At 40.3% G+C, this 12,894-nt stretch overlaps 1 protein-coding gene across 2 annotated transcripts in view; it reads right to left on the bottom strand.

Moving 5' to 3' along the window:
• CERS6 (ceramide synthase 6) overlaps positions 1 to 12,894 on the bottom strand; it is a 278,288-nt gene that overhangs the window by 6,635 nt on the left and 258,759 nt on the right. The window contains exons 9-10 of one of the 2 annotated variants that reach the window (XM_010982470.3): positions 2,827 to 2,983; positions 2,238 to 2,261 (exon numbers count right to left, since the gene is read on the bottom strand). In XM_010982470.3, coding sequence (XP_010980772.1) covers positions 2,238 to 2,261; positions 2,827 to 2,983 — 181 coding nt within the window. The remainder of the gene's footprint in view (positions 1 to 2,237; positions 2,262 to 2,826; positions 2,984 to 12,894) is intronic. The other variant, XM_031451592.2, reaches the window with a different exon arrangement.

Below are 12,894 nucleotides of genomic sequence, written 5' to 3'. Positions count from 1 at the left end.
AGACTTGTTGACCTCCTTAGGGTACCTTTGGCTATTGGGAACGTACTAGACCATGACTCCCACTCTTACTGGCAAAGTACAGACTGTGCTACTGGAATGGCACTATAGGAATTTGGTACAAATGGGTCATTTATTCTCTGATGATCACATTCCCTTTGAGAATCACTTAAAGTCAGCTCTCAATTAACTATACTAATGGAGCTATCCACTAGCTCTGATCATTGAAACATCATTCTTATCTGGCTTTGTAATGCATCATTTTATGATTTAATCTGTTTTCCTTTTCCATCTGCTAGAATCAAGTAGAAATTTTGTTTTTCATACTACATAACAACTAATGGCAGCAGGAGGCATTTGGGGCACTTGCTGGGTGAAGTCTAGTTTAAAACATTTCCCAAGGAAAATCTACTGACTAGATCAGCATGAATGGGCTCCCATTGTTCCTGGGCTCTTCAGTCCTCCCTTCAGTATGACTAAGTCATGAGGATGGCAAGCAAAAGCACCAGGATATAAGTCTACATATTACCATCAAGGATGAAAACAAAATTATACAGTCCAGCAAAAAAGTAATTTAGGAAGAATTAATGAAATTCTCTACTGCTTTAAAAATTAAAATAGTTTGAACCTCCTGCTCCATGTCTAAATCGTGGTTAAATATTTTCACCCAACAGGCCTTAAGACCTTTCAGTAACTGAACACCGTTACTTATCTTCTACGTGGGGTGGCAATAGGGAACTGGTGGTTTGCTTGGCTTTGTAGACAGTTTCCCAAGCTAATCACCTGTGTTCTCTAAAGAGGTGGGTTGGGAAGTTGGCTGAGTCTCCTGGGAGGTTTATCAGGATGAATTGGGCTTTTCCATATCTCATCCTCTGTGTCATCACTACTCCCCAACTGGAGAACCCTGGAATCCACTGCCCCCTGCAACTTGAGAGACTGCAGGAAAACATCACCTCTGTCAGGTGGGGTGGGGTGGGGACAGGAGAAAGGAAAAGCTGAGAACGGCTACTCCATTCTAAGCAGAGGTGACTGAGGAAATATGTAAAAATGGCCCTCACTCCAAGGCCCCTGGAAACAAGGCTCAACTCACAAGGACCATCTCCAAGAAGACTTAGGCACCAAAACAACTAGATTATAAAGATACTTTCGATTAAAAACAAAACATGGGTCACAAAAGACAGCATGAGAATAAAAGCTCCACTACATTTAGAAATCCATTAGTCATAAATTAAGCTGCTAATAGGAAAGAAAACTCCAGTTTCAGGAAGTGATTAATTTACATTGGCATGCATAGATTACTTTTAATTGCATTTGGAAAAAAAAATCTATACTTATCTTACCATCAAAGAAAGAAACCACTTAGAATATCTGAAAATAACCCCAGGAAAACAGAGTCCATAACCCACAGCCAAGATCAATATTACTGTCCTAGGTGAGCAGCAGTGGCAGTTAAGATATTTTGAAGCCTGAGATCCAGATTAAAATTAACGATCATCTCTTCCTAAAGTTGAAGGAGTAAGGTGGAGAGAAGAGAATACATCTGGTGGAAATAGCAATGCAGTATCGACATAATCTAATCCACGGTGCCCTTAAACCTTCAGTTATCGTTATCATATTGATAGTATTGTGCATGTTAATTTGTATGCAAATGAGGACAGTACCGGTTTTTCATAGAAATACCTGCACATTTTAAAGAGTACAAGGTCACAGAGAAAAAAAAAAAACTTTCACTTCTAAACAATTCATGGCTCAAAATACTTTGGATTTACTTAAGAGCTGATGCTGAGAACTGGCTTCACAGTCTGTGACTAGCTGTCCCGAGCCCCCAGGAAGGGGCTCACTGTGGACAAAGTGGTCACCGTGGCAAAGAGCTGATGCTCCGAGCTCCCTTCTGGATGTGCTGATCCTTTCCCCAACTTAGCTCTGTTTCTCCTACTTCCCGTTGGTCTATTCCCGTTTTTTTAGCTGACATTACATGACAAACACCAATGCAAGAAATTCCTCTCCTTCGCTGTTGGATGAGGCAAAATTGAGCAGAATGCAAGCTTACACAGAAGGGCACTGACTGGGAATTGTTCCTAGCATTCCTCGCAGCTGGGGGAGCCACACCTGGTTAGAGCCTCCAGTCAGTGGCAGCAGATTAGACAGAACAACACGCACGGAAACAAAAGCATCAGAACGCCCTTCCGACAGGCTCAAGTGGGACCCAGGACAGGGAGAGAGAGATGAGAGAAACTTACATGTAAAGGATTCCACTTCCCAGACTTCCGGGTTGGCAGAAAGAAGAGAATAAACAACCAAAGTAAGAAAATGTCACAGAGAACATTCTGGAAAAGTCACTGCTCTACAGAGAGAGGTTGAGGCTCGGGAAGCTTTATTCAACTCAGCTTCATGAGCCCATTTTTAACAAAGAGATTTAACTGAATTTTTTATTGGAAAAGTCATAAATGAGTATATTGCATCAGGCAACCCTTCTCATTAAAAAGAAAAAAAAAGAATTATTAAATTTCTGTTTAGTGTAAGTATAATCAGAGAAGAACCAGGGGAGACAGAGCAAGGGAGAGCAGGAACACAACAAATAATTTACCTCCATTAATTCTAAAATTATAAATGCAGATCAGTCAGCAAAGCAATGCTACAACTTATAAAAAAGCAACTAAAGAGAAGAAAGTGAAAATTTGTATTGTGTTTCCAAGAGGTTAAGCTAAATTTTGAAGACAAAAAACAGTTCTGATGAAATTTTAAATAATAAATAATGTTTTCATTGATTCAGAAGAATCCAAGCCGTAATTTTCTGGGACATACTGGAAAGGGTGAGTTTTATCTTACCTTGCCTTTTGAAATAGCTTTGCAAGCTATTTTTACGATCAAGTAAGACCAGAAGCAGTTCAAGCCTTGTATTAGCAACAGCAGTAGGTTAAAAACCCACCAGGAAGGGTAGGGTCCAACAATCTCCCAACTCTCAAATAATGTGGTATTTAACACCCTATGGAAAAGGAGAAAGCAATCATTGAACACAACTTTTCACTTTGCCTTCAAAGGAATTCTAGTTACCGCACAGAAGCACCAAGTCAGCAATATCCACCAACTACTTCTTGCAAGGATGGTCTGAAGGCTGATTAGGTACCTGGAAGAGTCATCACCTGAACTACTGAACTGATGGCATAGCATTCCTTTGGATTCCACCTGGAATAGTATACTTATCCTCCCCCTCACTTTTGCTGTCATTTTGCTGTCAATTTTTAACACACTTTTGACTATGACTCTATTTCCTACTATTTATTAGAAGGCCTGTATTGTCTTTGAAGTTGCTTTTGGTCTTTAAATAAGTGTGAGGAATACTACTTAATAACATGACATTGCAAGAAAAAAAGAGTAATTCCAGAAATACTAGTTAAGTTTAAACTATACGCCTAGCACATTGGGAGTTTGAATATACTTGAGATCTAATCCCTGTCCTCAATTGGTTTAGTCTAGTTAGGGAACCTCAAGAGGGTCCTTAATTTTTAAGCCTTCCCCTGGGAAAGAACTGGCAATTGAAAGATAGCACATTGAAGTGATGCCTTGAGATGAGTGTTGGAAGGACCTTTTTAAAAAAATTTCTAGATATACTTAGTTTTTAGAGTGCATACTTGAGGTAGGCAAAAGCCGTTTCGGTAATCGGCTCTCGCTGGACCGTCACGACCAGGATGGAGCAGACGTCAGGGGCAGACCCAGCAGGGCTGGTGTCAGTGTTTCATGCTTGTCCCTGCTGTGTCTGCTCCCAAGCCTTTGGAAGTTGATGCATGCCTTCTGGACTCAGACTGCTGCCACAGAGAAGCACAGCACCCACAGAACTTGGGAATCACTCTTACTTCCTTGTTTTCCTCCTTAGCTTACTGCAGCGCTGGTTTGGAGGTCTAAGTGTGTTGATAAAACTCATCCAAGTGTATTTCCACCAACTGCCACTGCAGCACTTTGCCAAGACCCCACAGGAGAGGTTATGCGGGCAACACTCAGTGGCTAACGGGGAGGGATGGAAAACTCCTGAATTTAAGACACAGACCACTCATACAAGAACAGAAGGCAAATATACAGAAAATTTTAATGTAAGAGGGTGATGAGTTGCTTTGAGAGAGGTTAAGAAAAGTACTTCGTGAATTCACAAAAGGAAAAAAGACACATTTATCTGCAGTGGGGATAAGGGGTAAAGAAAAAAGGACGATGAATTATAGACACAAACAGGTTCCCCATCCCCAATTTCAGCAACTCACATTCACACACCAGAATCTGACAGAGTGCGTCTCTAACCCTGTCACACTAGCTGTCTCTCAAGAACCATGCTCAATAAACATGGATATTAAAATCCTAAAATCAATAATATGGAATTGAATTTGATAGTTTATTAAAAGCATATTACTCCATGATATAGTAGCATGCATTCTGGTGAAGGGGGACCAATATGAGGAAATCTGTTAATATAATTATCACAAATCCATAGGCCAAACTGGTGTAAACCTTATTTCAACAGCACTGAATGACATTTGGCAATGTTCAATTCCTCACTGCTGATGTTTAAAAATTAGGACTCAAAGGACTTAATATGATTTTTATCCAATTCAACTCAGCAGTCTCCATACTATTTAACAAACGTCAGAATTACTGCCTTTATAATTAGGAACAGATCATGGACAACCAGTATCACCATAATTATTTAACCCGATTCTAGAAGTCCTAGCTATTAAGTATGGTAGAAAGTCAAAGACCTCAAGTATTAGGCATTAAATCCCTACAACTATATAAAAACAGCAAACAATCAAAATTTCCAGTAACAGGGACTGGTTAAAAAATTAGTTTTCATTCTTATCCCAGAAATTATGAAGTTACTCAAAGTATTACACATTTCAAGACTTTCTTATGATAGAGAAAAATCATAAATCAACTCAATTTCATAAAATAAATATATATTTGCACAAAAACACAGAAAAAAAGAGAATTATAGTTTCTTGGAAGGAATTAAAACTATTATAGACTTTCTTTGGTGGATTAGGGAATTTTATATCTTCTTTTTTACGTTCTTCTCTTTTCCAAATCCCTGACAAATAATTAGGAAAAAAATAAAGTTATTTTTAAAAAGGAATAAATTGGGATAATGCCTATACTCCTGCCTTGTTTATTATCCCAAGAGGCAGTCATCTCTTTAGATACCAGTTTGCAGGCCAAGGGACAACAGGTCTAAACAAAGCTCAGCTCCATGACAGCAAAGAAGGACCCAAACACCTTATGCTTTTCTGTCTCCAGCACCTTGCAAAACATCGGGAAGTAATGTGCTCCATGGCCATGATGGTTGACTATTTGTTTAGTAATCAAATCAATAGGTATGCACAAGACAGCTCCGGAATAATCACAATAATTTTACTTCAGAACCAGCTCTCCTTCTTGACACATTAAACATGCTGATCTTTGGAGGGAATTCAGTTTCATCTGAACAGAAAGAGATCTTGTAGAAATGGCAACAATGACTGTGCATGATGTGATGCATTATAAATGAGCTTTTGCTGAATTTTAAGTCTGAGAGTCCTTCTAACCAGTACAATTTGCTTGGCTTATTATGAGCCACTGTCATGCAGCCACTGGTGGCACAATATTCACATTAATTTCTGAAACACCGCATCAGAATTCATAGGCTTTGCTGTGACAATCAGTGGCACCTCTGAGATGCCGCTCAAAAGCAATGGGGTTTCTTTGAAAATTGACTTGGCTGCCTGCAGAGACACTTGGGGAAATATAATCAGTGCACCAAATGGATATCTAGCTCTTACTGAGAAGCCTGGTAAGAAAAACAATATATGAGGAATTTAGCCTGAAAGAGAGAGATCATTATGCCACATGGACTCTGACAAACAGTAAACCCGGGAAATGGAGCCTTGGTTCAGCGACAGAAGGTTTCTGATGAGAAAAGTGCCTCTTTTGGGGCAAACTATTAAAATAGTAACTACAGGATTTTATTCTTTCTCAGAGGTCAGGGTTAGGAGTATGCACTTTAATGACGCCATTACAAATCTGTGGTGACAGGGTTCCAAAGAGTGGTTATCTCTGAGAGGACTGATGGGAGGGGCACAGGGGAGGCTGCTGGAGTGCTGGAAACATTCTATTCCTTGACTCAGGTGGTAATGACATGGATAATACATATGCAAAATTTTACAAATGTAAAAATGTATCAAGCTGAAGATTTATGTACTACATCATTTGCATTATAACCTCAATAAACTAAAATGGAAAAAAATCCTCTGTCAGCCAAACACTACCAATTTGCAAACTCTGGCTTGCATAGTACTATATTATCAGTGTTCCTCCCCTCCCCAACAATAATTTGGGGTCAACTATGGCTTGTAACAAGATAGATTTGTTTTTTTCCCCAAATAACAGCCTACAGAGTCAAACCTCCTACTGCTGCTCAAATCAAGTGGTGGAGAGTTTAGAGACAGAAGTGACCAGAAAAAACACATTTTCCTTTTCATTAATGTTACGTTCACTTAACCACTAGATGGCGCATCACTTATGTACAAAGCACGCTCAAGTAGATCTACACTGCCAGAACCTTCCGCAAAAATCTGGGTCCCAGCACAGAAATCACTCAATCTTCAGGTTACACCTTTCTATCTAAGAATCCTGCCAAACAATGGAATAAAGAGGCTCCCGTCATTGCTTCTTTCTTCCAGTGTGGTTCTCAATAGAAACGATGTCTGCGGGGCAAGGCTCCACGCAATTCACTGGTGATGTGCAGACGCACCAGTTACGCCCCACAGCTTAGCCCTGATGGGTTATTTTAATGGCTGTTTAATGAACTGTAAGAATTTAATTTGACTGTGCCCTACAGTTACTTTCGATATGCCTATCCTTTATGGATTCTTCATCTTAAATTCGATCAGAGAAATACGGGCTTACAGACCATGCGAGCATGGGGAGGGGGGGTGTATACATTCGTGCAGAGAAGTTTACTACCTTTTTTTTAAGCAAAGGAAACTCTGAGTAGTCTCATTTTAATACTTTATTTCAGGTCTTACTCATTCATATTCCAAGCATCCATATGACTTCTGCTTTGCCCTTGAACCTCAGAATTCCAGAAGTCTTCTCATGTCATAGAGCACAGTGTAAAAAGTTCTCCACTGGTGTCTCATTCAGAAAAGCTATAACCAATGCTTATTTTTAAAATTTTTATCATGACTACCGACTCAAAGTTTAAGTTTGTTATCTTTAACATGCAAGGTTAGATAAATAACCTTACTTTCAGCTCCACGTATCTTTGAAAATATTCCAGTGATTCAGAGGCAGGACCACATAATGGCGGTTGAGATAAGCTGACAGTGCTCTCACTGAGTGAATGAAGTCACAGGTGGAGGTTTATGATGCGGTGGCGGCAAGTTAACCATGAATTTTGCCAGTGCCCCTTCCTCCTCGTCCCCCAACAAACAGCTCCATCTGAGCCTTGGGTTGTGTTTCTGAAATGATCTATATAAATTCCCTAATCCATATAACTAGATCCATGTCAAATATCCAAAAAGAGCCAAGACAGCTTTGTGAGGAGACTCAGGTTCAGGGCCTTACGCAGAGGACTGTGCTTAGCATGCAAGAGGTCCTGGGTACGATCCCCAGTACTTGCAGTTAATAAATAAACAAACTTAATTACCTACCCCCCCCCAAATAAATGAGGTAAAATAATTTTTCAAAAAGGCCAACTTGTTTCCCAGTCAAAATCAAGGTGTTCTTTACATCAGAGCTTTTGAAGGGTCTTGATTGCTTTCCCAGACAGATCAGTGTATTTCAGGGTGTGTGTTTCTCTGGCATTTGTTTTCATTTGATCTGCACAAAACATACATGAAAAGCAGATCCTCTCTAAAGCTTATCAATAATCTCCTGGCACGTTTTGCTCATTTTAAAGTCGATGCTAATAGAAAAGCACTTAAAATGTACTCTCAACAGAAACCCTGTGTACGTAACACTTGAAAAAGAAGAGTCAGGTAATTAATTCACTGTTAGAAGCAACCCTCTTTGTCCTGGTTTTTCTAAGGTAATAAAAGCTCCAAGCCTAAAGAACACTGTGGTCGAACGCTGTGTAGTCAAGGTGGCCACAAGGCTGAAAATCTCGCTTATAATTTTGTTTTAACAACACAGCCCCCCTCCTCCCTCACCACAACCTGGATTTCTCCACAACACGGGTGTTTGTCAGCAAGTTCTCTCTTAGGAGGACGGTTTCTGGATAGCTGTCAGCTTTGGTGCCTAGTAACAGATTCACGAGTAACAGATCCACAAAGTCTGTAGCAGACACAGAAGTAATTTCTCCATCCCTGACAGGAAGCTGAACGTGAACATGGATGAGCCGTCTACCTTTCCTTTAGCAGTGGGCATGTCAGTTCTGTCATCTTCCTATCCGAGTAAGACGTGGAATCAATTTGTTTATTTTTTACTTGTAGGTCACAGGCTGGCCAGATTCAGATATTGATCCCTATATCTGGCTGGGGTGTGTGTTTTCCTCAAAAGTAGAAAAATGATCTGTCTTCACTAGTGTATGCCTGTCCTCTGGCCCTTTAAGAAAAGTGAACCTACTTTTATCTCCTGTGCACCAACTAGCTGATGGATCCTAAAGATAAGCTGAAGGGTCTCTTTTTGTTCCTAGTGCACAGTCTCCTTCCATCCATTCCTTACTCATTTCCTTATTCTCCTGTCTCATGTCTTCTTAGTTCCGAGATTGAGCCATTGTTATTCCCAGTTCTCTGGACTCCAGGTTTCTTATGGTCTCCCCCGAGCTTGATGCCAGCATCCCACCCCTCTATAAAACTGCTTTGCCTCACGCCCCTGCTCTTGGTGTTCCTGTCCGGACACTGCCCCCTACTCCTCCCCACCCCAAGCCACGCCAGCTCCGTCCCCTTGCATGTAAATGGAAAAGGAGGATGGGAGAAGAGGGGATGGAAGAGAGGAAGGAAAGGGAAAGCCTTTTACTCCTACCTGGCTGTATTAAATCTCTGCTCTCATTAGCTCTGTGTGAGGGGATAGGATCTAATGTGCAGCATTTCTAAACATGCCATCATGAGCCATATTGTACTGGAGTCTAAAGATCTTAACTCTGGGAGGTGTTACCAGTACTTTTCATCTCTTTGTCTTTTTATTTAAATATTTCCAGGATTCAATCTTCAGTTTTACTCTAGAGAAATGTCCTTGAAATTTTTGGAAGTGTTGCCCCTAAAGGAAAATATATCACAGGCCTGCAGTCTTGAGGGACAGTGCACCCTGTGTTATCTTTATTAGCTTCTGGTCAGCAAGAGAGATACAGTAACTGTGTCTTTAACAAAGAATTGTCTCCCTAGAGTAAGTCAGAGTTGATAAAACTGAGTTGTAAGATGCTGAAGGTCAAGGGAAACGAAAAAATGAATGAATAATTTTTCAAAAAAGAAATAAAACCTTAGGAGAGTGAATGTAGAGATTTAGACAGGAAAAAATTTGCTTTTGCAGGTTTTAAAAGTTTGAAAGAAAAATAAATATAAAACTATGCATCAAATAGGCAACGGATCAACAAAAAACATTTAAATCACAGCATTCTGGTTAAAAAAGAACTGAAATAATGTTGACTTTTGGAATAATGTCTGGATAATGGACATGTTTGGGAGTGTGGGTGGGAAGTGAGCTTATTCAGAAAAGCACTGACAGTACTTACGATTTGTTTGGACGAAAAGTCAAAACACCTGGATTCTAGGCTCAGTTTTTGCACTCACTGGGCCTATGATGCTGTGGGACTATTTTTTTCCCAAGCCAAAGAAAGGTTCCTCATCTACAAAATAAAGCCCTAAGATCAAGATGATTAATAAAGGTTCTTCAAACTATAACCTAAACAGCTTCATGAATTCTTATGGTTTCAGGTTTACCTAGAATTTTATTTGTTCTGATTATTTCCTCCACGTATCAGAGACTTCCTATGCATAGACGCACTCTTCTCCACTGAGGCAGATTCGTTTCTCTGAATTCAGTAACTGGACAATTAAGGCCAAGAATATGAGAGGAAGGGCTTTGCTTGGTTTTACTTCTAGAAATGTAGGGGGAAGTAAAAAGGGAGAAAACAAAGCAAAAAAAGTATAAAGTCCCATCTTTAGGAAGGAACCAATGAAGGCTATGAGGCCCCGAGAAGAAGCTGGATTTACGAGAGCAGACCTCCATGTAACCGCGGCGCCAGCACACAGCACAGCGGTCCACAGAGCCTCCCCTGCAGCGGCAGGACGCCGTGTTCAGACAGCAGCGGCGACGGGGCTTGGCTTGCTGCAGTGGCCAGCTACGCGCCCAGTTCCTTCTTGCATCCCGCGAGCAGCTTCCCCGTGGAACCAGGCGCCAGGAGCACACGTGGCTGGGCGCCGCCCGTCAGTAGCAGGGAGCGTCCACAGCCCTGGGCGCACATTCCTGTTGAAGCCAGCGAAGCGGGACGCTACCAGCCACCCGTTTTACGATGTTGCTGTCTTTACTTTTCAATCTGTGTGCAGGGCTGGAGGCATGACCTCTATAATTTGATGCCACTGGCCAAATACCAGTGTCAAAAACAATATTCTTAAGATATTTTCCCCCTGTGACTAGTACACGCCTCCACTTTGGGTCGAATACACAAAATGATATCCCCTAAAGCTAACAAGACATCCCGGGTCCCCCTTCACCAGCCAATGCTACTGTGTCCCTGAGAGGGATTTTAAGATGAGTAAGACTAAGTATCCACACCCAGAGTTTACAAATAAGTGGAGGAGAAGGGACAAGTACATTGATTGTTAAGGTATCTTAAATCTAATAGGCGTTCCAGGCGAAGGGAGCATTTTGAGCAAAGATTTGTGGAGGCTGAAAAAGGAAAACAGTATATACAAGGAATCATGAATAGTTAAACTGGGCACCTGTAAGGCAGTAGTGAGAGAAGGAATGCTAGTTGGCACCATTTTGTGGAAGATCTTTCTTGATGGGAAGAGGAGTTTGAACTAACAGTGGAAAAGAAGGGAAAATCCTAGATGATTTGCAGGGGGATTGGATTAAGGCCTCGATTTAGAACGAATCTTAATGGAAAGTGAGTTTGGGATGGTTTCCATCAGGAGAGAAAGAGGATGTGGGGACACTGGGTAGGAGGTTACTGCAGAGATTTTGGCTAGAGGACACAGAAGTTTAGAAACAAGAGCAGAGGAAAGAAGAGCATCTCTGAGGAACATAGCTGCTCTTCAAAACGAGTGTCCAGCGATTCCAGTTCATGGAAACAAGTGCTCCAGAATGGCGTGGGGCAGTGGGAAAGAAGAATGAAGCAAAGAGTGAGATTCCTCCTGTGGAAATGAAGCTCTGATTTATTTACAGAAATGGCACTGGCTCACATGGGAACGTTCACCCCCCTCATCATCTAGCAGTGCTCTGTATCCTAGTACAGCACCTGGGTGGTGGCAGCCCACATCCTAAAACACATCTTCAACCCTTTCCTTTTTAGGAAAGATGGTCAACTCATTTGTAGCAATGGGTTGTTAGGACTGTAGTAAATAAGAAGTTCCCAGTCCACATTTTAGCCCCCAGATTCTTTTAACCTGACACTTATTGCTAAACCTCACCCTTGTGTTGGCCACTAGAATCAGTTTTGAAGTAACAAGGCTTTTCATCAGAATCACTGCCATCATCAACATTTAACCTGGTGACACACACCTGTCTTTTGCATATAACATGGAAATAAGCAAAAGTAGTAGGTGGGCTTGGTTAATTATTTGGTAACCAAAGAAGTTAAGTGGAATTAACTCTATTTTTATTAAGTTTGTACTGTGTGCCCAAAACTGCCCCCAAATAGACTTTGAAACAAAGACTGCAATCAAATAAAGATGATCATTACACAATAAGAGGGTCAATTCAGCAAGAAGACATAACATTTATATATGTACGCACACCCCCAAAATAAGAGCACCAAGATATATAAGCAAATATTAATGAACTTAAAGGAAGAAATTGAAAGTAATAAAATAGGAGACTTTAACACTCCACTTACATCAATGGATAGATCATCCAGACAGAAACCATTAAAGAAACATCAGCCTTAAATTACATATCATAGTAGATGAATTTAATAGACATGAAGAAAATAATCTACTCAAAAGCAACAAAATACACACTTTTCTCAAGTGCACAGGAAACATTCTCCAGGATGTTAGGTCACAAAAACAAGTCTCAGTGAATTCAAGAAAACTGAAATTGTATCAAGCATCTTCTTCAACCACAATGCTATGAAACTAGACATTAATCACAAGGAAAAATGAGAAAAACTACAAACATGCGGAAATTAAACAACATGCTACTGAATAACCAATGAGTCACTGAAGAAATTAAAGGAAAAATTAAAAATTACCTACAGACAAATGAGAAATACAACATAGCCAAATTTATGGGAAGCAGCAAAAGTGGTTCTGGGCAAGTTTATAGAAATACAGACCTACTTCAAGAGACAAAACAAATCCCAAATAAACAATATAACCTTATATTTAAAAGAACTAAAAAAAAAAAAAAAAAGAACAAAGCCCCATATTAGTAGAGGGAAGGAAATAATAAAGATCAGAGCAGAAATAAATGAAATAGAGACTAAAAAAAAGACAAAAAGGTCAATGAAACGGGGAGCCCACTTTTATTTAACATAGTATTGGAAGCCCTAACCATAGCAATCAGGCAAGAAAAAGAAATAAAAGGCATATAATATAAAAAAAAAAAGTATATGGCCCATTTTGCTTGTGTCCCAAGCACACACTTAATTGACCTGTTACCCAGCATGGAGTGTCCTTGGGGAGTGTTTGTGATTCATCACCCAGTTACGATGACTTGGATCACTTAGCATGTTGCTCAAGAGAGAGCAGTGTTCATGATAGACATCTACTTAAT

Source organism: Camelus dromedarius, chromosome 4 (genome assembly GCF_036321535.1).
Source record: "Camelus dromedarius isolate mCamDro1 chromosome 4, mCamDro1.pat, whole genome shotgun sequence".
In the NCBI taxonomy this organism is placed as follows: domain Eukaryota; kingdom Metazoa; phylum Chordata; class Mammalia; order Artiodactyla; family Camelidae; genus Camelus; species Camelus dromedarius.
The sequence above is the reverse complement of the archived record's forward strand: the minus strand, read 5'-3'. Positions and strand labels throughout refer to the sequence as shown.